Source organism: Budorcas taxicolor, chromosome 2 (assembly GCF_023091745.1).
Source record: "Budorcas taxicolor isolate Tak-1 chromosome 2, Takin1.1, whole genome shotgun sequence".
Taxonomy (NCBI): Eukaryota; Metazoa; Chordata; class Mammalia; order Artiodactyla; family Bovidae; genus Budorcas; species Budorcas taxicolor.
Genome location: NC_068911.1, coordinates 23,519,249 through 23,543,104, shown reverse-complemented (window position 1 = coordinate 23,543,104; position 23,856 = coordinate 23,519,249). Strand labels below are relative to the sequence as shown.

General features: G+C 40.4%; 1 protein-coding gene across 1 annotated transcript in view; it reads left to right on the top strand.

Annotated features, from left to right (window-relative positions):
* Positions 1-18,933, top strand: part of LOC128060038 (phospholipid-transporting ATPase ABCA3-like) — a 212,443-nt gene extending 193,510 nt beyond the window's left edge. The window contains exons 21-27 of the mRNA XM_052652249.1: positions 1,995-2,120; positions 2,340-2,534; positions 6,523-6,710; positions 7,645-7,815; positions 8,276-8,466; positions 18,341-18,414; positions 18,799-18,933. Of these exons, the coding sequence (XP_052508209.1) occupies positions 1,995-2,120; positions 2,340-2,534; positions 6,523-6,710; positions 7,645-7,815; positions 8,276-8,466; positions 18,341-18,414; positions 18,799-18,933 (1,080 nt within the window). The remainder of the gene's footprint in view (positions 1-1,994; positions 2,121-2,339; positions 2,535-6,522; positions 6,711-7,644; positions 7,816-8,275; positions 8,467-18,340; positions 18,415-18,798) is intronic.
* The last annotated feature ends 4,923 nt before the right edge of the window (positions 18,934-23,856 follow it).

Here is a 23,856-nt window from a genome sequence, read left to right as displayed (position 1 = left end):
CATAGAAAAGACAAGAGAATTCCAGAAAAACATCTACTTCTGCTTCACTGACTATGCTAAAGCCTTTGACTATGTGAATCACAACAAACTGTGGAAAATACTTAAAGAGACGGGAAAACCAGACCACCTTACCTGCCTCCTGAGAAACCTGTATGCAGGTCAAGAAGCATGGTTAGAACAAGACATGGAAAAATGGACTGGTTCAACATTAAGAAAGGAGTACACTAAGGCTGTATATTGTCACCCCGCTTATTTAGCTTATATGCAGAGTACAGCATGTGAAATATCAGGCTAGATTCACAAGCTGGAATCAAGATTGCCAGGAGAAACATCAACAACTTCAGATATGCAAATGATACCATTCTAATGGCAGAAAGCAAAGAGAAACTAACTCTTTTTAACATTAAAAGCTGGCTTAAATCTCAACGTTCAAAAAACTGATATCATGGTATCTGGTCCCATCACTTCATGTCAAATAGATGGGGAAACAAAGGAAACAGTGACAGACTTTATTTTCTTAGTCTCCAAAATCACTGCAAACTGAATGCAGCCATGAAATGACAGGATACTTGCTCCTTGAAAGAAAAGCTATGACAAACCTAGACAGCATATTAAAAAGCAGAGACATCATTTTGCCTATAAAGGTCCACATAGTCGAGGTTATGGTTTTTCCAGTAGTCATGTACAGATGTGAACACTGAACCATAAAGAAAGGAAAGCTGAGTGCCAGAGAACTGATGCTTTTGAACTGTGGTGCTGGAGAAGACACTTGAAGGTCCCTTGGACAGCAAGGAGATCAAATCAGTTAACCCTAAAGAAATCAATCCTGAAAATTCACTGGAAGAACCAATGCTGAAGCTGAAGCTCCAATACTTTGGCCAGCTGATGTGAAGAGCCAATTCATTGGAAAACACCCCAATGCTAGGAAATATTAAAGTCAGGGGGGGAAGTAGACAACAGAAGATGAAGTAGTTGGATGGAATCACTAGCTCAATGAACGTGAGTTTGAGCAAACTAAGTGAAATATTGAAGGACAGGGAAGCCTGGTGTGCTGCCATTCATGAGGTCACAAAATGTTGAATATGACTTAGTGGCTAAAAAGCAGCAACCAAGATATATATTATGCTTAAATAAATAGCTTTACTAGAAATAGTGTTAAAGGATTCAAAATATTTTACACTAAACATCAGTAAGATCTGTAGTTAATAGAACTGAACCAATGTTAATTTCTCAGTTTTGATCAATGTATCATTACTATATGATGTCATTGAGCAAAGTTAAAATGTATACTAGGGCTGTCCTCTTTTTATAGCTCTTCTGTACATCTAAATTCTTTCAAAATAAAAAGAATGATATACAAGTCATAGAGTATTCTTTCATATTCTTTTCACTCTGTGGGATGTCTTACCTATTCCTTCTTTCCTGTCATAAGCTGCCTGATGAGCTCCTATTTTATTTAAATTCATCTTAAACATTTCTTATGTGAGTCTGTCCTTGGATTCCACTCTTCTACTCTGAAAGAAAAGTATTACTCTTTCCCTACTCTCAACTCTTCTGATATCTCATAAAGTATACATTTATTATTAAGAATAAATTTATATTTAATAAAAATTAAAAATAAATTATTTAAAAATAACTTTTAGTTACAATTAGTTTTGTTGTGATTACCATTTTTTGTGAAGTGCCTATTTTGTTAAGAACATGCTACTTGCTCATGGTATAGGTTTTAAACTTTGGATGTAGGAAATATGTAAGAGCTGAGTTGATATGCAGGAAGTCATTTGGAAATGACTCAAAACTTCTGCTTTGACATTTTTGAGATTACTTCAGTTTAGCCTTCCTGCAGCCAAGCAGTGTAGACCAGATGTCTAAAGTGCATCCATATCTATGGTCTTATTTTTATTTTTTTTTTATTTTTTTTATTTTTATTTTTATTTTTTTTTAATTTTAAAATCTTTAATTCTTACATGTGTTCCCAAACATGAACCCCTTAGGATACAGTGTCCCAGGAATTATCTGGGGAATCTGAAGATGAAGATGTACAAAATGAAAGAAATAGAATCCTGGAGGACCCTCAGAAGTCACTGAATTCTGTAGTGCTTATTAAGGAACTCACAAAGGTAATATTATTCAATGAACAACTTATGATGGCTTAATTTCTATTAAAGAGTATGTCATTAATCCCAAGGGTTTACTGTGGTTCTTTGAATCTATGTGTATTCTCTCAAGAGAATAGAAGAACTCTTGTGAAACTATCTGAGGTGGTCCATGGGAGTCTAAAGTATTGTTTGTATGTGACCTGTAAGTATTCTTTATTATGTTTTCTGTACTTTTTTAAGGTGTATTTTGCAACTCCAGTCGTTTTAGCTGTGAGAAATATCTCTGTTGCAATCCAAAAGCAGGAGTGCTTTGGGTTGCTTGGATTAAATGGAGCTGGGAAAACTACTACCTTCCAAATTTTGACTGGAGAGGAGGTTGCTTCCTCTGGGGATGTGTTCGTTGAGCGCCTCAGCATCACCAAAAATATCCTAAAGGTAAGACATCATTACTGTCTGCAGTGTGAGAAACATGATTTGTGGGTGAAGGTCAGAAGCAACTTGTGGGAAATGATAGACATGGATCATGGTAGGCATTGACATCACTACTGTTGACTTAGCCTATGGATTCTAGAGAGAAATGAGAATTTTGGTCAGAGATGGTGAGGCAATTAGAGCAGCTTTATCATGAGAATCTAAGAGTGTCTTTAATTTTCTATAAAACTATCGGAGAGCAAGATGGTGAAATAGGAGACCCTTGACTTTCCCTCCTTGGATGCACCAAATAAACAGTTAAACAGGGATCCATTCCCTCTGAGATGAATCCAGAACTAATTGAAAGATTCCTACATATCACACAACTGAGAAAATATCCACATCAAGATGGGTAGGATAAGCTGAGACACACTTGCACCATAAAACCCACCCACAAAACAGTGCATTACAATCAGAATGGAACTCCCAACTCCCAGCTTCACACATTTAGCGCCTCAACTTTTTGTCTACCGTCCAAAAGACTGTTTTTCAAACCACCTAGCTCTGAGGGCAAACAGGATGTGGCATTCATGAACCCCCCCTGGAATGTGGAGAGTGAAAAGGCAGTTTCAACAAGTGCATAAGAACTAGTAGTCCTCTAGGAGCCTGAATGGGCAAGTGATCATTTCCTCAGCCTTCAGGGCACTGTCAAGACTTGTCACGCCTTAATCTCCTAAGGCCACTAACATACACAATGGTTTAGACAAGCACAAAATTTTAAGAGGTCAGTTTTCATTCCAATCGCAGAGAGGCAATGCCAAAGAATGCTCAAACTACCGCGCAATTGCACTCATCTCACACGCTACTAAAGTACTGCTCAAATTCTCCAAGCCAGGCTTCAGCAGTACGTGAACTGTGAACTTCCAGATGTTCAAGCTGGTTTTAGAAAAGGCAGAGGAACCAGAGGTAAATTGCCAACATCCACTGGATCATCGAAAAAGCAAGAGATTTCCTGAAAAACATCTATTTCTGCTTTATTGACTATGCCAAAGCCTTTGGCTGTTTGGATCACAATAAACTATGGAAAATTCTGAGAGAGATGGGAATACCAGACCACCTGACCTGCCTCTTGAGAAATCTGTATGCAGGTCAGGAAGCAACAGTTAGAACTGGACATGGAACAACAGACTGGTTCCAAATAGCAAAAGGAGTACATCAAGGCTGTATCCTGTCACCCTGCTTATTTAACTTATTTGCAGAGTACATCATGAGAAACGCTAGGCTGGAAGAAGCACAAACTGGAATCAAGATTGCCGGGGAAAATATCGATAACCTCAGATATGCAGATGACACCACCCTTATGGCAGAAAGTGAAGAGGAACTCAAAAGCCTCTTGATGAAAGTGAAAGAAGAGAGTGAAAAAGTTGGCTTAAAGCTCAACATTCAGAAAACTAAGATCATGGCATCTGGTCCCATCACTTCATGGGAAATAGATGGGGAAACAGTGAAAACAGTGTCAGACTTTATTATTTTGGGCTCCAAAATCACTGCAGATGGTGACTGCAGCCATGAAATTAAAAGACGCTTACTCCTTGGAAGGAAAGTTATGACCAAGCTAGATAGCATATTCAAAAGCAGAGACATTACTTTGCCAACTAAGGTCCATCTAGTCAAGGCTATGGTTTTTCCAGTGGTCATGTATGGATGTGAGAGTTGGACTGTGAAGAAAGCTGAGCACTGAAGAATTGATGCTTTTGAACTGTGGTGTTGGAGAAGACTCTTGAGAGTCTCTTGGATTGCAAGGAGATCCTACCAATCCATTCTAGGGGAGATCAGTCCTGGGTGTTCTTTGGAAGGACTGATGCTAAAGTTGAAACTCCAATACTTTGGCCACCTCATGCAAAGAGCTGACTCATTGGAAAAGACTCTGATGCTGGGAGGGATTAGGGGCTAGAGCAGAAGGCGACAACAGAGGATGAGATGGCTGGATGGCATTACTGACTCGATGGACGTGAGTCTGAGTGAACTCTGGGAGTTGGTGATGGACAGGGAGGCCTGGCATGCTGCGATTCATGGGGTCGCAAAGAGTCGGACATAACTGAGCGACTGAACTGAACTGAACTGAGTATATTTGGCCCACTGACCTCCAAAATTTCTGATGGGAAATATGCTCATGATCTTATTGAGTATTCCATGTATATGATTGGTCTCATTTCTTTTACTGATTTCATGTTTCTTTTTTTGTCTGTGGTTTTGGAAAGCTTGATTTTAATGTGTCTTGGTGTGGTTCTCTTTGAATTCGTCTCCTTTGACTTTCATGGATCTTCTTGGATGATTGTATTCAAATGTGAGAAGTTTTAGTATCATTTATTCAAATATTCTCTCTGTCCTTTTCTTACTCTCTTCTTCAGGACACCTACAGTGCATATGTTCATCCACTTAATGGCTTAAAATGTCCCTTAGGCTCAATCTACTGTTCTTTAATGCTTTTTGCTTTCTTTTTCATGTTCTATTGTCATATCTTTGTCTGCTGATTATTCTGCCTATTTTAATCTGCCTTTGAATCCTTTTAATGAATTTTTCATTTCAATTAGTTGTTATACTTAACAACTCTAAAATTTATTTTAATTTCTCTTTATAGTTTCTGTCTCTTTATTGATACTTCCATTTTGTTCATAATTTTCTTGACTTTCTCCACATTTTTTTAAATTCTTTGAACACCTTTAAGATAGTCACTTTAAAGTATCTGTCTAGTAGATTTACATCAGGTTTTTTTTTTTTTTTTTAGGGGTAGTGCCTGATTATCTATTTATTTTTAGATGGCTCATGCTTTCTTGTTGGTCTGCACCTCTACAATCAGAAGCAGCAATAAGCAATTAGAGCACAGATGCCCTTTATTTGGAGGACAGGGTCTTGTTTGCTCATCCTGTCTCCCCCTAGCTGTGTAAAAGCTACTTCAAGAACATATGCACAAATGTGACTTGGTGTGGGGATGGAGGATGGTAGACGCTAGTATGCTAACAGCTGAAATTGACTGCAATTAACCACAATTTACAGTCCAAATCTTCCCCTAGGAATTTGCAAGCTTTCAGTAGACTACAGAGTCCCAAAATAATTTTATTAGATAGAGATAAATTCTCAGTGTTCCCTACTCGGCTATCTTCCCAGAATCCTTTGAATCTGTTTTTTACAAATATGTTATTATGTTAAGAATTTAATCATTGATTTAAACTTATTTGTTAGTCTGTTGTTTAAATTGGCCTATATCCCATAGGTTCAAAATATTTTGCAAGATAAATTGGGATTTTCAGCCCATGAATTAAGGATGTGGTCTTAGAAATTCATTTTGAAATATGAAAAATATTGAAGTTTCTAATATATTTGTTTTATTATTGATTTTTACTTTAATTCCATGTTGTCAGATATTTTCTCTGAATATTATAAAATTTTTATAATATGTTCAGACTTCTTTTATGACTAATATATGACTGAAATAAGAGCTAGGATCCCAATTCTGCTCATGTGCAACTTAGATGATTCTCACAAAGTAATATTGTGTATAACAGAGAGATGGAGGACCCCACTTATAATCCATTTGTCATAACTACCAAAAAGTAGGATATCACTGAGCCTAGACTAGCCCAGGCACCCTTCTATGGCAGTCTTTGATTATGAAATCCTGAAATCCCTAAACTAATGAAGACTTATTAGAGAAAATAAGATACCAAAGTTCAAAAATAGCCATCTAGTTATTAACGCTGGACATCACACTATTGATTTGGATCTCTTTTACTTTTTAGGGTTGTCAAAGTTTTAATTTTAATACATGGCAATAGCTTACAACAGCAATGGCTCTGTAATCACTGAGAAAGAAATTATTTACTAAAACTCTGGGTTGTAACCTTCTTAGAGGCATGGGCTGGAAAGTGTCAGGTCTTCTATGTTATTTGTATATATTATATGCTCAGTGAGATATAGTTGACTTATGTCCATTGTTGTTCTTTTATTTTAGGTAAGATCAAAAATTGGTTATTGCCCACAATTTGATGCCTTACTGGATTACATGACTGCTCGAGAAATAATGATTATGTATGCCAGATTGTGGGGGATTCCTGAGACCAAAATTAACAATTATGTAAAGAAGTCAATTCAAGCACTGAATCTGGAACCCTATGCTGACAAGTATATTTATACTTACAGGTGAGATATTATACTGATGCTCTCATTGCAGCTAATATTGAGGAGCCTTCTGCGGATTCTGATCTTTGGAATCAGTGCCCACAATCTAGCCAGAGTTCCACTGACAAACAGAAGCAATGACTGGGAAATAATCTAATGCCTTGCCAGTACTGGGATATCAGCAATAAAGCAGACCTAAATAGGTGTGCTGCGATTCATGGGGTCGCAAAGAGTCGGACACAACTGAGCGACTGAACTGAACTGAATTAGTATCACAATTTTCCCTTGCAGAGATGAAACACAATCCTGGTTCAATTGCAAATGTAGTCATTGAATTTATAATGAATTATAAATGAAAGCATCTCTCTCCCTTATTCTCTGTTGTTCTTTGTCTCTCAAGGACCATGTGAAATTCTTTGTATTGGCCTGGTAAATATATTGTTTATATATCTGGGAATCTAAAGGAACTCTGGTAGACAAAAGTCACTTTTCTACATTTCAAATGAAAATGACTTGACTTATATATTTGCATTTGGATCTGATGCCTTTGTTGCATGCATGTGTGTCCCACTTGTCGTTACCCTATGGACTGTAGCCCACCAGACTCCTCTGTCCATGAGGTTCTCCAGGAGAGAATACTGGAGTGGGTTGCCATGTCCTCCTCCAGGGGATCTTCCTGACCCAGGGATCAAACCCATGTCTCTTAAATCTCCTGCATTGGCAAGAAGTTCTTTATCACTAGTGCCACATGGGAAGCCCAATGCCTTGGTTGAATGACATGCAATAAGCATTTTTAATGTCTTGGATGTTTCCTATGACTCAGCATTTTTGAAATAATTTAATTGTTTCCTATAAATAATGGATATACATTAAATATATGTTTTTAATGTATTAAATTACTGTCACATATACCCATCTCTGTTTCTGCTTTCTCTCTCCTTCCTTAACTATGAAGTGGAGGAAACAAACGTAGGCTGAGTACTGCTATTGCCCTCATGGGAAAGCCCTCAGTCATCTTCCTGGATGAACCATCAACTGGTATGGACCCAGTAGCCCGGCGCCTACTCTGGAATGCAGTGACACGGACACGTGAAAGTGGCAAAGCAATCATCATAACATCTCACAGGTGCAGCTCACTGGGAGGCTTGGTTAAGGGTTAGAAGAGTTGCAATAGTATGACCTCTGGGAAGGAGTTTTCATTGACAGGAGAGGGCAGGAAGTTCAGGAATTGTTCCATTTGAGGATTTGGTCTTTTACTACTTTTAAAAAAATTAAAGTGCAGTTGATTTACAATATTATATTAGTTTCAAGTGTGCAACTTAGTGATAGAATATTTTTATAGATTATACTCCATTTAAACTTATTAAAAATATTGGCTATATTCCATGTGCTGTACATTACATCCTGTAGATTACTTTACTATTTTGAATTTGAAAATATCTCCATTTGCCATGATGTTGATGAGGGGCAGATAAAACTTCCTTTTTCAAAGAGGGTCACAAAATACTGGATATTTGAACTATAGAATATCTTCTGATAGAGATTTTTTTAAAGCTTCACATCATTTTGGTGTTTTGTTCTACTAGTATGGAGGAATGCGACGCTCTTTGTACTAAGCTGGCCATCATGGTGAAGGGAAAGTTCATGTGTCTGGGCAGCCCTCAGCATCTCAAGAACAAATTTGGCAATGTTTACATCCTAAAAGTCAAGATCAATATTGATGAAAATGAGAACAAATTGAAGGATTTTAAAACTTTTATTGAAACAGCTTTCCCAGGTAAACTTGTTTGGTTGGGTTAGCTTTGATATAGATGTGTTAAATCATATTTATTGTTCTCACCATCCATATGCTGTATATCTCCAGTAACTATTTCTTGTGAATTATTGATATTAATTGCCCTTCCATGTTGAATTATTTTTGGAATGCTTGTTCTTTTAAACTTTTTATGTTTTGTTGTGCTCAGAAGTTTGCACAAAGAACAGAAATATCCACCAATATCTTGGTGCATATTAACTAGTAAGGTAGTTGTGATATTAGAGCTGTCCATATGACCTGTATACCTAAAATCATGTTTGAACATAATTCTCAATTTTTAGTAAATAGAAGTTGTATTAGCCCGCTAGGGCTGCTATAATAAGATACCACAGACTGACTGGCATAATGGCAGAAATTTATTTTCTCACAGTTCTGAGATTAGAAGTTCAGTATTAAGATTTCAGGAGGTCTGGCTTCTCCTGAGGCCTCTCTTTTGGGCCCGCAAATGGCCTCCTTCTCTCACTGTGTCATCAGACAGCTTTTCTTCTATGTGTATCCATGCCTGGTGTCTCTTACTCTTCTTATAAGGACATCAGTCACAGTGGATCCAGGTACCACTCTTATGACCTCATTTATCATTAATTACTTCCTCAAAGGACATATGACCAAACACAATTAACTGGGGTTAGGCCTCAGCAAATGAATTTGGTGGGGGTGAGAGTGGGGGGTGGGAAATGACACAATTCTTTCCATAATATCACTCATGAAAAGTTTTAAGGTTTTTTACCTCACACTGAAAATATAACTGTGGTCTTTTGCTGTCCCAGTCAGGATATGAAACTGAAATTTAAACAAGAACCACTCAGCTTTTTCCTCCTTGCAAGAATAGCACTTCTTCATGCTATATTCAATAAGCATTTCTTTGACTATATGGTACAACGCTAGAAACAGCAATTATTTCTTTCTATCTCTTAACTTTCCTTCAGAAATATAAAGAAGAAACTTGGTAAGACTTTTATTAATTCTGATTTTTCATGTTAGTTTCCATTCTGCTACACTGAGCAAATTATCACAGATATCCCCATTGTGTGTCAGGCTGAGGAGTTGGAAGTTTATCTTCCAAGCAATAGAAAACAGCCTGATTGATTACACAGTAAGAATGGAGAGCAGAAAATAAAAAGAAATAGAAGGTAGAGCAGATCTGGGGGAACAGACGTATGGGAAATAGAATTACCTCAGTGTTGTTATTAATAGTCTATTAAGAAGTTTAATACTCATTTATGAATTTATTCAGCAAATATTTCTGAGATACAGAGCCTACATCGTTACAAAGAAAAGCTGTGAACAGAAAGTCTCATTTACTGTGTGCTGTCCTAACAACTTTCTCTAGGACAAGTCTTAAAGAAGAGACATTAAACGTCAGAGACCTATAATTGAGGATGTAGACACAAAAGCTTTAATAGAAATGTGGGTTTGAGGAACACTTTCAACTGAAGGTGGCTGTTCCTTATGTTATTATACTTGCATCCACTTGTGCCATGAGATAAATAAAATATTTAAATCAATGATATTCACATTATACCTGCCAGCAGTTGAATGGAAAATAAGCTATAGAATAATCATATACCAGATTACCACTGTGCAGAATGGAAGATGAATGAAATAACTATATATAACAGCATGAGTCAAACTTATAATATTGACAGTGATATAAACATGGCAACATAGGTCATTCCCAACATCAGTTGGGAAGATCATATTCATAAGAAGACCAATTAGTAACTATCTGTAGACGAGACATGATTATGAAAATCCCAGAACCTGGAGGTAAGGTTGAAGCAACCTCCTGGGCAATAGAAACCAAGAGAGATATGAGAAGGGTAAGAGGAGGAGCTATACACTGACTGTATCAACCCTCCCTTAGACCTGCAGTTTCTCCACTTGGGAAAAAGAGTCAATGGTGTTCATCAGGTCCCCCAGTGTTGCAGAATGCTTCTTTGGAGGCCCAGCTTGGTCTTAACTCTCAAGGATCACTGGGTGAACCTGTGAGACTTTACCACCAGAGACTACATAAAGACAGAGAAGAGGGCTGGTGCTTCAAGAACTAAGCACTCAGAACTTAGCAAAACCACACTCTTCCTTGCAGCAGCATTGGAGTAGAGTTCCAGGACAATGGCTCTGCTCATCTGCAAAGCTGAATTTGTGGCCATGTCTGGTGTGAGAGCTTGGAGGTTACTTCTACCATATTTGAGTCCCTAGCCAATTAGCTGTACCAAGGGTGGAGTCATTCTATAGCCCCGCTGACTAGAGAAGTAGATTCAAAGCCCCTGACCATCTGCTGAGTATAGCCTCTAATTTCCTCCAACCAGGAAACCTGGCCAGAGAATTTAGGAAGAACCATGGAGCCCAACCTATAGCTGCACTTTGGCCTTATTGGACCAAAGGGTTCAAAGGGCAGATCTGCCTGATTTGGGTCCTCAACCAACAAACCCTATCAGCTTTGGAGCCTGTTCCATGGCCCTGTCTAGGAAGAGAAGCAAATTCACAGCTCTACCCAACTGCTGAGTATAACTTCCAACCCACCTGACCAATAAGCCTGGCCAGTGAATTTGGGCATCTGTTAAGCCCATTCTACAGACATGCTTGGTTGGGAGCCAAACCAACAGTCTTGCCCAACTGTTATGTATAGCCTCTGGCCTTACCTCACCATGATGGCCTTGGATGGCCTTGGAATCTAGCCTATGATATTGCCCACCTGCAGAGCCCAAATTATAACTTTGCTCAATTGCTGAACACAGCATACGGATTTCATGCAAAAAGTCCAGTCAGTGACTCTGCCCATTCATGGAGCATACCCTAGGGCCTGACTTGAAGACAGAGCCCAGACAGTGACCCTATCTGACCACAGAGTACAGTATCGAGCCCATATAACTGTGAATATAACTGGCAGCCCTCTTGAAAGTAGCCCAGCCTGTAGCCTTAGCCAGCAATGAAGCACAACCCCCAGCCTACTAGATTGTGAAGGCTAGCCTGCAGTTCTACCCAAATTTGAGTGCAGTTTACTTTCCAGTATAATCATGAGCACAGCCTGAGGCCTCATCTAACCATAAAGCCCTGTCTGTGGCCCCACCTGAACATAGAGACCAAAAATTGGCACCATCCAGTCAAGGAGCACAATATGAACCCTTCCCCCAAGAGCAATTGTTTACAGCCCATATGTAACCTTGCCCAATCATGGAGTCAAAGAGTCATCCTACCCTGCCAGGGAGCACAGCCTGCACCTCAACAGGCCAGAGGTGATTACAGATCTCAGTTAATGTCACCACTAGACTGTGAAGTAGTAGCCTGTAGTCATGAGTCTTGCTCATCCAGGGAGCCTATCCAGCTGCCATGCTTGAACAGCTCAGCTGGAAGGTCAGTTCAGCCACAGAAATCAGACAGCAGCCCTGCCCATCCACCCACCTTCAACCTCAGATAACAAGCAGTGTACCTGCCCAAGCCAAGACCCTGTTAGCAAGACTGCCTGCCCCTGGATGCTGCCACACAAACAGTCCAAACCTCTAGCTGAGCTGATGAGTGAAGGTGTGTCCCTGCTGAAGTGAGTCTGTAAACTCTACAAGAAGAGACTACTTATCAAAAGTGGATACAAACTCAAGGAATCAAGGACCACAGAGAGTCAGGTATATATAATACTACCCAAGGAAACTAATGAAACTCCTTAAAGAAATGGAGATCTATGGGCTGCCTGACAAGGAATTTAGAACAATCCTTTTAAAGATGTTTAATGAACTATATGAACACACAGAAAGACAACCAAGTGAAATTAGTTGTACAATGCAGAAAGAAAATGAAAAATACAACAAGAAGAAAAAATAGGCACCATAAAAAGCCCAAACAGAAATCCTAGAACTGAAAATATAATGACTAAACTGAAAATTTTAGCAGATTCAACCAATCAGAAGAAAGAACTAGTGAACTATGAGATAGGTCATTTGAAATTATGCAATCAGAGATGCAAAAAGAATGAAGAGTGATTAAAAGATGAAGAAAGCTGACAAAATTTACAGGGCACTATAACAGAAACAATTTATATATTATGGAAATCCCAGAAGGAGAAGAAAAGAGGGCTGAAAGTCTATTTAAAGAAATAATAGATGAAAGTTTCCCAAACTTTGGGAGGGATATGGACTTTCACATTCATGAAGCCCAAAGAACTCCAAATAGTTGAACCAGAAAGGGGCTAAAGCATACTGTAATAAATTTGTCAAACGTCAAAGACAAAAAGCAGGAGAAAAGTAATTTGTCGAACAAGGGAACCCCATTAACCTATCAGCAGATTTCTCAGTGGAAAATTTTCAAGCTGAGAGAAACTGAAAATATATATTCAAGATATTGAAAGAAAAAATGTCAACCAACAGTAATATAACTGGAAGAGCTATCCTTCAGATGAATCCCAGGAAATGAAGCCTATTTTCTTTCTTTTTTGATTTTTATTTTTACTTTATTTTACTTTACAATACTGTATTGGTTTTGCCATACATTGACATGAATCCACCACGGGTGTACATGGGTTCCCAATCCTGAACCCCCCTCCCACCTCCCACCCCATATCATCTCTCTGGATCATCCCCATGCACCAGCCCCAAGCACCCTGTATCCTGTATTGAACATAGACTGGCAATTCATTTCTTACCTGATAGTATACACATTTCAATGCCATTCTCCCAAATCATCCCACCCTCTCCCTCTCCCTCAGAGTCCAAAAGTCTGTTCTATACATCTGTGTCTCTTTTGCTGTCTCGCATACAGGGTTATCATTACCATCTTTCTAAATTCCATATATATGTGTTAGTATACTGTATTGGTGTTTTTCTTTCTGGCTTACTTCACTCTGTATAATCGGCTCCAGTTTCATCCACCTCATTAGAACTGATTCAAATGTATTCTTTTTAATGGCTGAGTAATACTCCATTGTGTATATGTGCCACAGCTTTCTTATCCATTCATCTGCTGATGGACATCTAGGTTGTTTCCATGTCCTGGCTATTATAAACAGTGCTGCGATGAACATTGGGGTACATGTGTCTCTTTCAATTCTGGTTTCCTTGGTGTGTATGCCCAGCAGTGGGATTGCTGGGTCATATGGCAGTTCTATTTGCAATTTTTTAAGGAATCTCCACACTGTTCTCCATAGTGGCTGTACTAGTTTGCATTCCCAACAGTGTAAGAGGGTTCCCTTTTCTCCACACCCTCTCCAGTATTTCTTGCTTGCAGACTTTTGGATCGCAGCCATTCTGACTGGTGTGAAATGGTACCTCATTGTGGTCTTGATTTGCATTTCTCTGATAATGAGTGATGCTAAGCATCTTTTCATGTGTTTGTTAGCCATCCATATATCTTCTTTGGAGAAATATCTATTTAGTTCTTTGGCCCATTTTTTGATTGGGTCGTTTATTTTTCTGGAATTGAGCTGCATATGTTGCTTGTATATTTTTGAGATTAGTTGCTTGGCAGTTGCTTCATTTGCTATTATTTTCTCCCATTCTGAAGGCTGTCTTTTCACCTTGCTTATAGTTTCCTTTGCTGTGCAGAAGCTTTTAATTTTAATTAGATCCCATTTGTTTATTTTTGCTTTTATTTCCAGTATTCTGGGAGATGGATCATAGAGGATCCTGCTGTGATTTAAGTCGGATAGTGTTTTGCCTATGTTCTCCTCTAGGAGTTTTATAGTTTCTGGTCTTCCGTTTAGATCTTTAATCCATTTTGAGTTTATTTTTGTGTGTGGTGTTAGAAAGTGATCTAGTTTTATTCTTTTACAAGTGGTTGACCAGTTTTCCCAGTACCACTTGCTAAAGAGATTGTCTTTACTCGTGTGATTGTTTTTTCTTTTCTTTTTCCTCTTCTTTTCTTTTTAACCTTTAAAAATTTTTAAGTCCTCTATTTCTCCTTTAATTTTTATTTTCATAACGTACTATTACTTTTCAAAAAAAAAGGCTCTATTTTTAAAGCAAACGCTGTATATACTCTTTTTGTGGTTGTTGTTGTTTTTTAATAATTCTTGTGGCTTTTTTTTTTCCTTTCTTCTCCTTCTTTTTTTCTTTAATACTGTATTTTTGAAAATCCAACCTCTACTCTAAATTTTTAATCTTTGCTCTTTGGTATTTGTTGTCAATTTTGTACATTTAAAAACCCAATCTTCAGTACTCAATTTTACCTGAGAGCGAGATTACTGGCTTGACCACTCTCCCCTCCTTTGGACTCTCCTTTTTCTCCACCAGGTGGCCTCTATCTCTTCCCTCCCCCTTCTCTTCTCTACCCAACTCTGTGAATCTCTGTGTGTTCCAGATGATGGAGAACACTTAGGGAACTGGTTACTGGCTGGATCTGTCTCTCTCCTTTTCATTTCCATCTTTTATCCTCCTGGCCACCTCTGTCTACTTCCTCCCTCTCCTCTTCCCTGTGTAACTCCATGAACACCTCTGAGTGGTCCAGACTGAGGAGTGCACATAAGGAAGTGACTACTGGCTAGCTTGCTCTCTCCTCTTTTGATCCCATCTCATCTAATTTCAGTCACCTCTAACTACCCCTTCCCTCTTCTCTTCTCCATGTAACTCAATGAACCTCTCTGGGTGTCCCTCAATGTGGAGAAACTTTTCATCTAAGCCTATTTAAAGTTTATTAAACTCTCCAATCAAAAGACAGACATTAGTCAAATGGATAAAAACACATGGATCCATAAATTTTGCCCATATAGTCAGCTGGAGTCCCAAACTCTCTGAATATGGAGGAAGTCATTTTCTTCTTTCTTTTCATAAAGAAAATGTTTTCCAGAGGCCTCACACTGAACCCATTCCAGTTTAAGTTGGACCTAGTCTGACTCTGAACCCAGTTTGGTTGTAGACAGAGAGCTAATGATGTTTAAGTCAGATCCAGTCCAACTCCATACCCAGTCGGGTTAAAAAAGGAAAAAAACAAAAACCTCAAATCAAGTTACAGAGCTCTTGACAGAAAAGCTAGGAGCTCAGATATCCAAGAGGGTGCAGTGAGAAAGAAGTGAAAACGAAGGGCTCAGCGAGTACCTATATCTGGTTGCACTTTGCTCATAGAGCCATTGGGCATCCTTTTGGATCCCACTTTACTTTCCTGGTGGCTCAGACAGTAAAGAATCTGCCTGCAATGCAGGACACCCAGACTGATCCCTGTGTCAGGAAGATCCCCTGGAGAAGGGAATGGCAACTCATTCCAGTATTCTTGCTTGGAGAATTCCATGGATAGCTGAGCCTGGCAGGCTACAGTTCGAAGGGTCACAAAGAATCAGACATGTCTGAGCAACTGACATTTTCACTTTTTTCACTTTCACTTTGATGTCCGAACTACTCATCTGATGCATATCAAAAATTTTCAAGAGTTTATCAGAGTGTACATTGATTCTAATTGGGCATCACCAAATGCTGTGAAAGTGCTGCACTCAATATGCCAGCAAATTTGGAAAACTGAAAAGGTCAGTTTTCATTCCAATTCCAAAGAAAGGCAATGCCAAAGAATGCTCAAACTACCGCACAATTGCACTCATCTCACAAGCTAGTAAAGTAACGCTCAAAATTCTCCAAGCCAGGCTTCAGCAAAACGTGGATCGTGAACTTCCTGATGTTCAAGCTGGTTTTAGAAAAGGCAGAGGAACCAGAGATCAAATTGCCAACATCCGCTGGATCATGGAAAAAGCAAGAGAGTTCCAGAAAAATATCTATTTCTGCTTTATTGACTACACCAAAGCCTTTGACTGTGTGGGTCACAATAAACTGTGGAAAATTCTGTGAATATTTTCACAGTTTATTATTCCCACAATAAACTGTGGGAATACCAGACCACCTGACCTGCCTCTTGAGAAATCTGTATGTAGGTCAGGAAGCAACAGTTAGAACTGGACGTGGAACAACAGAGTGGTTCCAAATAGCAAAAGGAATACATCAAGGCTGTATCTTGTCACCCTGCTTATTTAACTTTTATGCAGAGTAGTACATCATGAGAAAGTCTGGACTGAAAGAAACACAAGCTGGAATCAAGATTGCTGGGAGAAATATCAATAACCTCAGATATGCAGATGACACCACACTTATGGCAGAAAGTGAAGAGGAACTAAAAAGCCTCTTGATGAAAGTGAAAGAAGAGAGTGGAAAAGTTGGCTTAAAGCTCAACATTCAGAAAACGAAGATCATGGCATCCTGTCCCATCACTTCCTGGGAAATACATGGGGAAACAGTGGAAACAGTGTCAGACTTTATTTTTTGAGGCTCTGAAATCACTGCAGATGGTGATTGCAGCCATGAAATTAAAAGACGCTTACTCCTTGGAAGAAAAGTTATGACCAACCTAGATAGCATATTCAAAAGCAGAGACATTACTTTGCCAACTAAGTTCCGTCTAGTCAAGGCTATAGTTTTTCCAGTAGTCATGTACGGATGTGAGAGTTGGACTGTGAAGAAGGCTGAGCGCCGAAGAATTCATGCTTTTGAACTGTGGTGCTGAAGAAGACTCTTGAGAGTCACTTGGACTGCAAGGAGATCCAACCAGTCCATTCTGAAGGAGATCATCCCTGGGATTTCTTTGGAAGGAATGATGCTAAAGCTGAAGCTCCAGTACTCTGGCCACCTCATGTGAAGAACTGACTCATTGGAAAAGATTCTGATGCTGGGAGGGATTGGGGGCAGGAGGAGAAGGGGATGACTGAGGATGAGATGGCTGGATGGCATCACTGACGCGATGGACATGAGTCTGAGTGAACTCCAGGGGTTGGTGATGAATAGAGAGGCCTGGCGAGCTGCGATTCATGGGGTCACAAAGAGTCGGACATGACTGAGTGACTGAACTGAACTGAACTGAAACCAAAGGTGGTTAGGAGGTCTCCACAGACAGGAATTAGGGGTGAGATATTTATGGAGAAGACATGGAAAAAAGTAAGGAAATATTTGATTTGCTAGAGCTTAAGCAGTTGCCTTATTTGGGGAGACATAGTTGGCTCTTTGTTATTGGTTGTTCTTAAAGTCGATTTCCTCAGATTCAAGTACATTTGCTCTGGCTTAGGTTTTTACTTCCTTACATAGACTATCAAGGAATTAGAGCCACCTCAGTCTAGTGGCTTCCTAGTTTGATTATATTAACATATTTTAAAATATTTAAAATCTCAATTAATTTGCTGCTGCTGCTAAGTCACTTCAGTCGTGTCCAACTCTGTGTGACCCCATAGACGGCAGCCCACCATGCTCCTCTAAATTTTAATAACTTACAAAATATAATGATAAGCATAAACAAATATGTTCATTCTAAATCTGAAAAGTATACCACTTCATCCCCCAACTTGCACCAGAGGATTCTTATTCACTTGAAAAAGCACCTACAGCCTGACTTTGGTGGTTTATATGTATGATTTCCTCCTTAACCTAGCATAGGATCATAAGAATAACAAGAAAGCCTCTTCTCTATTCCCTAGGAAACACGCTGTACATTCATACATGTTCAAAAAGCCAGAATGAAAATCCCACCCATTTATATTCTCAACCCTATGTTTAGGAATTACATCTTACAGCATTAGAATTTTAGAAGACTCAAGTTTCATCCTTTAGACATGTGAGTTGACAACATTTTGTTCCTGAAAGTCTGTCCTCAGTAACTCCTAAAAACCCATAAAACAAAGCCTACTACACCAGGAATAAATCTGCTGAAGAAATTAACTGTATCGTGTATACTAAAGAGGTAGGCTTTTGGATTACATCCCTTTTTTACTAGCCATATCTATTTACCCCTCTGTTATACATATAATTAAGCTGATGTATCAGTATTTTGATATTTGAAAAGCAATATGCAAAATTATGTATCTATCTTATCTTTTCTTTCTTAGGTAGTGAATTGAAATATGAGAATCGAGGGATCATTAACTACTACGTTCCCAGCAAGAACAATAGCTGGGGAAAGGTGAATGTAGAAACCATGCCCTTCTAATATTTTATATGTTAAGAGAAAACTAAAGCATTTGGGATTTAGTCTTATGAAATGGGCTATAGGAGGAGCAGAGACTTTAGGTTACTTTCAATGGTCCAAGGAATTAATTTTAATTAAGTCAGACTTCCACCTTTAAGTCCCAGTTTTTCTATATATCCATCAAGAGAATGGGGACAGAGACCTGCTTCTTCTTAAATTCTCGATGATCTACTTTGTCTCATCGCCCCCTTTTGTATCTTTCGTCCTCCACCATTAACTTGGCACCAGTTGGAGGAAGTGTAGGAGAGGCTCATCTGGGTGGTGGGCTGGAAAGGAGGACTGCAATGGTAACTGTACTTTATGTTGTTGCTGTTAAAGATGTTTGGTATCTTGGAGGAAGCTAAAGAAGAATTCAATTTAGAAGACTATTCTATCAGTCAGATAACGCTGGAACAAGTCTTCCTGACTTTTGCTGGCAGTCAGAACCCAGAAGCTGAGAAAAAAGAGTCTTGAGACTCGCTTGCAACTAGTGATCCTACACGTTCCTTAGACTACTCTCTACTATACTTGGATACAGAGAAGGGCATCCCTCTGAGTGTATATCTTGGTATAAATATATTTATGTAATAAAGAGTCCTTCAAAGGAAACATATGTTCCTTCTTCATAGACTTACATTAGTGGCTTATGATTCCAGCATGTGCAAATCTAAACATATTTAGTGAAATTTTTATTTTCTTTCCTAGAAATATGAAACAACATCATTCATCAGAGTGGGGACAAGGGCCTTGTCCTGAGTATTTTGAATATCTGAAAAGAAACATTCAGAAATGATGAAGCTGTCAGAATGGTACAGCCTAGAGAGCAATAGCTTTACATTTTAGCAGTTGATTTATAGATAAGAAGAATATAAAGCCTGGAACAAAAATCACCTTTTTCATAGATAAAAACACACACAAATAGACACACCAATTTTCTGCCAAATGAGTCCATTTAAATTAATATCAAAGTTTATGGGGGTAAATTGTGTATTTCCAAAACTCAAGCCAACATTCTACATTTGTAAAAGGATATTTGCACTAAGGGGCTTTCCAGATTGCCCTAGAGATAAAGAACCTGCCTGCCAATGTGGGAGACATAGGAGACATGGGTTCAGTCCCTGGGTCAGGAAGATCCCTTGGAGGAGGGTACGGAAACCCACGTCAGTATTCATGCCTGGAGCATCCTGTGGACAGAGGACCCTGGTGGGCTACAGTCCATAGTGTCACAAAGAGTGGGACACAAATGAAGCGACTGAGCATGCACACATGCATTTGCACTAAGAACATTTAGAGTTCAAGAAAGGAAGCAGACCATTCTTTAAGAAGTGTCCTTTCTTTTCTATTCTTGGCATACATCTTATTTAGAAAGAAAGAAAGAAAGAAGGAGAAATGAAGTGTAGAGAGAGGGAGATAGCATATTCTAATTCATGTTTAGGCAGTTGGAGTTCCCCCATAAGCAACATGAGAAATCTAATCACTTCTGCAGAATCACAGGCAGATGAATAGACAAGTAGGATGATCCTCCTCAAACTGCAAGATAGAGTCAGTGAAGCTGTTCTATTGTGGGGTGCATGGAGGTGCAGGGGTGGTTTTTTTTTTTTTTTTTTTTTTCTTGCTATTCAGTTGATTTTGTGACTGTATTGTTTCTGTTTTATGTTTTGGTTTTTTGGCCTCAGGCATGTGGGATTTTAGCTCCCAAACCAGTGATCAAATTTGAACCCCCTGCACTGGAAGGTGAAGTCTTAACCACTTGACTGCCAGGGAAGTCCCCCAGGTATAGGTTTTTATATCCTCAATCGGATACTGTAATTAATATCTAGAAGCTATTCTCTGTACTGTTTTTAAAATTCATCTAAGTTTCTCTGGGTTCCATCCCAATGCCTTCCATTAATCTCTGACAAGTGCCTTCAGTAATTACAAAATTTGTTTCCCAGACTGGCCGTCTTTAGAAGGGAAAGGAAACTCATTTTGTTTAACCTTTTATTTACATCTTGTCTTCAAGTTGGCTTCATTAATGACTCTTTAAAATATTCTTCTAGTCTAATAGGAAGAGAGAGGCTTTATCACCTATCCTATCTCTTCATCCTTCAACAAGAAACAAACAAACAACAAAAAAAATGTGTCAGTTCCTCTACTAAGCACTTTACATACATAGGATCATTTAATCCCATGACACCCCCTGAGATAGGAAGTGCTATTATTGTCCTCATTGGGAAGCTCAGAAGGGTTATCAGTGTCCCTAGTAAGAATCAGGAAACCACACAACAATTTGAACAGGGAAAATTAAAAGAATTGTTAACCATAACGGGGATTAGCCATAAGGAAAAAAAGAGAACCCCCGAGACTGTCCTATGGCTGAGGTAAAATGTTCTGTGTGCTTAGTTGGTCAGTTGTATCTGACTCTTTGCAACCCCAAGGACAATAGCCTGCCAGCCTTCTCTGTACATGGGATTCTCCAGGCAAGAATACTGGAGTGGGTTGTCATGCTCTCCTCCAAGGGATCTTCCCAACACAGGGATCACACCCAGGTCTCCCGCATTGCAGGCAGATTCTTTACCATCTGAGCTACAAGGAAGCCCAAGAAATACTGGAGTGGGTAGCCTATCCCTTCTCCAGGGCAATTTCTCAACCCAGGAATCCAACTGGGGTCTCCTGCATTGCAGGCAGATTCTTTATCCATCTGAGCCACCAGGGAAACACAAGTATAAAACAAACTTGGAAGATGGTTCCTCCCCAAGGAAAGGTTTAGTTGTGGCTCAGCTGATCCCGTGAGGAAGTTCACTGTCCCTGGACCAGGGCTATTCCATACCTGCTGAGCAAGCAGGAATTACTGCTTCCAGTACAGGCAGCTGAGGCTGGCCAACAGGAACCATGGCTGGATCTGGCAAGCAGGAAACTCTCCTCTGGGTTGTTGGCAGCCTGGTGCTAAGAAGGGTAACCTCCGTGAATCGCTGGGAATTCACACTTAATACCATGGCTGGGGTAGGGTGGGGTGAATGTCATGAAATGTCCTCCACATCCACTGCTGGCAGCGACAAGATAAGAGCAAGAAGAATCTAAGAGAAAACACTTAACCATGAATAGAAGTCCCTTCTGCAGTATTTCTCCAGCGCCCTCTCCTGACAAAGTTAACCTGTCAATTCAAGAACCCAGGTCTATCTGGCTCTTGAGAGGCAGTAAATTGACAGCTGGCACAGCAGAAGAGAGAGGATTTGCCCTCCAACGGTCAGAATTCAAAATCTATGATTCGCTACGCTACACTGGAGCTGGGCATTCAGGTGGGGTCAGCCAAGAAAAGCAAGCATGAGTGAAACGGGGGAGCAGGAGAAAGGTTTGGAGATGGGGTGAATCCAACGCCTAGAGGGTCAGGGCATAGCTGAATGTGAGGAAGGTGGAGGGGTGGGCTGGGCTGGGCTGGGCCGTGTACTCTGGAGAAAGGGCCCCTTGGCGGCCTGTCCTGCACCAGCTGCACGATGTTGCGGACTAGGGTGCTTTCGGGTGGCCAACCGCGGGGGGTTTAGGACTTTGCGCCTGTGCCATGCCTCTGAAAATTGCCTGTTTAACCCCCACAGAGCCAGGAGTGGCGGGGGATGGTCAGCGGCAGACTCTCCCTTAACCTTCCTGCCTTAAGCCACCGGTTCCGCTGAGGGTGACTTTGATGAGGGAGCGGGGAGCCCGCGGTTACAAGATTGTGGGGTTGTCCATTAGGGTCCAGAGGCGAGGAACCTGGAAGAGCAAGCGAAAGGGTGTGGAGATAGGGCCTTCAGGGTCTGGGCGGTGTGCGAGAGACGTTGAGGGGACAGGGTGCAGTGCTCAGAGAGGGGAGGAAGGGGAGGGCTGGCGGGTGCTGGGGAGGTGGGCCGATCAAGGCGGTCGCTCTCCGGCTGCGGGTCTGGACGAGCTGGGGTCTAGGGTGTGTGGGGGCTTGCGCTGGGAAGGAGCGGAGACAGCACACACAGGTTCCTCCAATCGGCCGGGTCCTCAGCGGGTAGTGGCAAGGAGCCTGATCCAGGGCGGTTTCGGAGGGCGTTGGGAGGCGGCACCGCGCAGGTTCTACTTGCGCCCGCCCTGGTGTGGCAGAGACGCTTCTGAGATCTGAGCGGTGAATGCCCAGGACCTCCCTTTTTTTCCCTCTCCAAGTCCCATCGCTTGGGCGAAGCTGTCCACCCCCAACCCCCCGCCCAACAAAAACACGGCAGACAAATACCCAAAGTAAAAGACTTACTCGTATCCCCAAACACACACTAGAGCTCACCGAGACAAATTAAACAAAAACATACTCTCAGGATTTTTTTTGGCGGTGGGCGGGGGCGGGCGGGGCGGGGCGCGGGGGTTGTGCTAAGTGTTTGAAAGAAAAGGCTTTGGAAGCAAATGTTTTGGTGCCAATCTGGGCTAATCCAGAATTTATTTGCAGACTGTCTTAGTCAGTTGGTGCTGCTGTAATAGAATAACATAGACTGGGGTACTTCTGAACAACAGAATTTATTTATCACAGTTCTGAATCCTCAAGAAGATCCTTGTCTGGTGAGTGCCCAGTTCCTAGACAAGGTGTCTGCTTGATGTATCTTCACATGGTTGGAGGGGGCAAGGGAGCTCTCAAGGGCCTGTTTCATAAAAGCACTAATCCAGATTTCCCACCTCCTGATGGGATCACAGTGGGGTCAGGATTTCAACGTAAGTGTTGGGAGTACACAAATATTTAGTTTAAATAATAACCTAAAGAAAATTATTTGATTTTCCTAGGCATCAGTTTCCTCATCTATAGGAGAAAGGATACTACTTGTACCCATCTTAGAGGATTATTACAATAAATTGCCAGAACATAGTAAACAGCCGAAAGGAGAGTGGGAGTTAAATGTAGTGGGAATTCCTAATAATGTACTTTCACAGCCTTGAGAAATTTCACAGAAATTGTACCTGGAAAAGCAGCATATATTAAGAAACTGTGTTTTTCTTGAGAATAATCTCCTTGTAACAAACCCCAAGGCCAGACCCAGAAGGGAGTATGACTGGGATCATGAAATCATGGACCTTGGAATGCCGGGTCGGCGTCAGGAATGAACGCTGCCTACACACTTGGTGATTGTCCCCAAGACCAGCCCAAAAGGGAATGGCCTGGGGTAAAAACAAGGTGATCTGGACTATGTCAGTGTAATGTCTTGGGAAAGATAAGATCAAAAAAGTCTTGTAGTCTACAATCAGGAGTAAACGCTGGACTCAGAGTGGACTCTGCACCTCAGTCCTTCAGAGGCTGCAGGTCCCCTGACCCATTGCACCAGATTGTGTGTTCTGTCTTCATTCCTGTCGCTTGCTCCAGGACGATTAGGGCAACAGTTAATTGCTACAGGTAGTTCATTTATCTTAGTTTTCCTATGTGAAATAAAAATTGCACAGAAC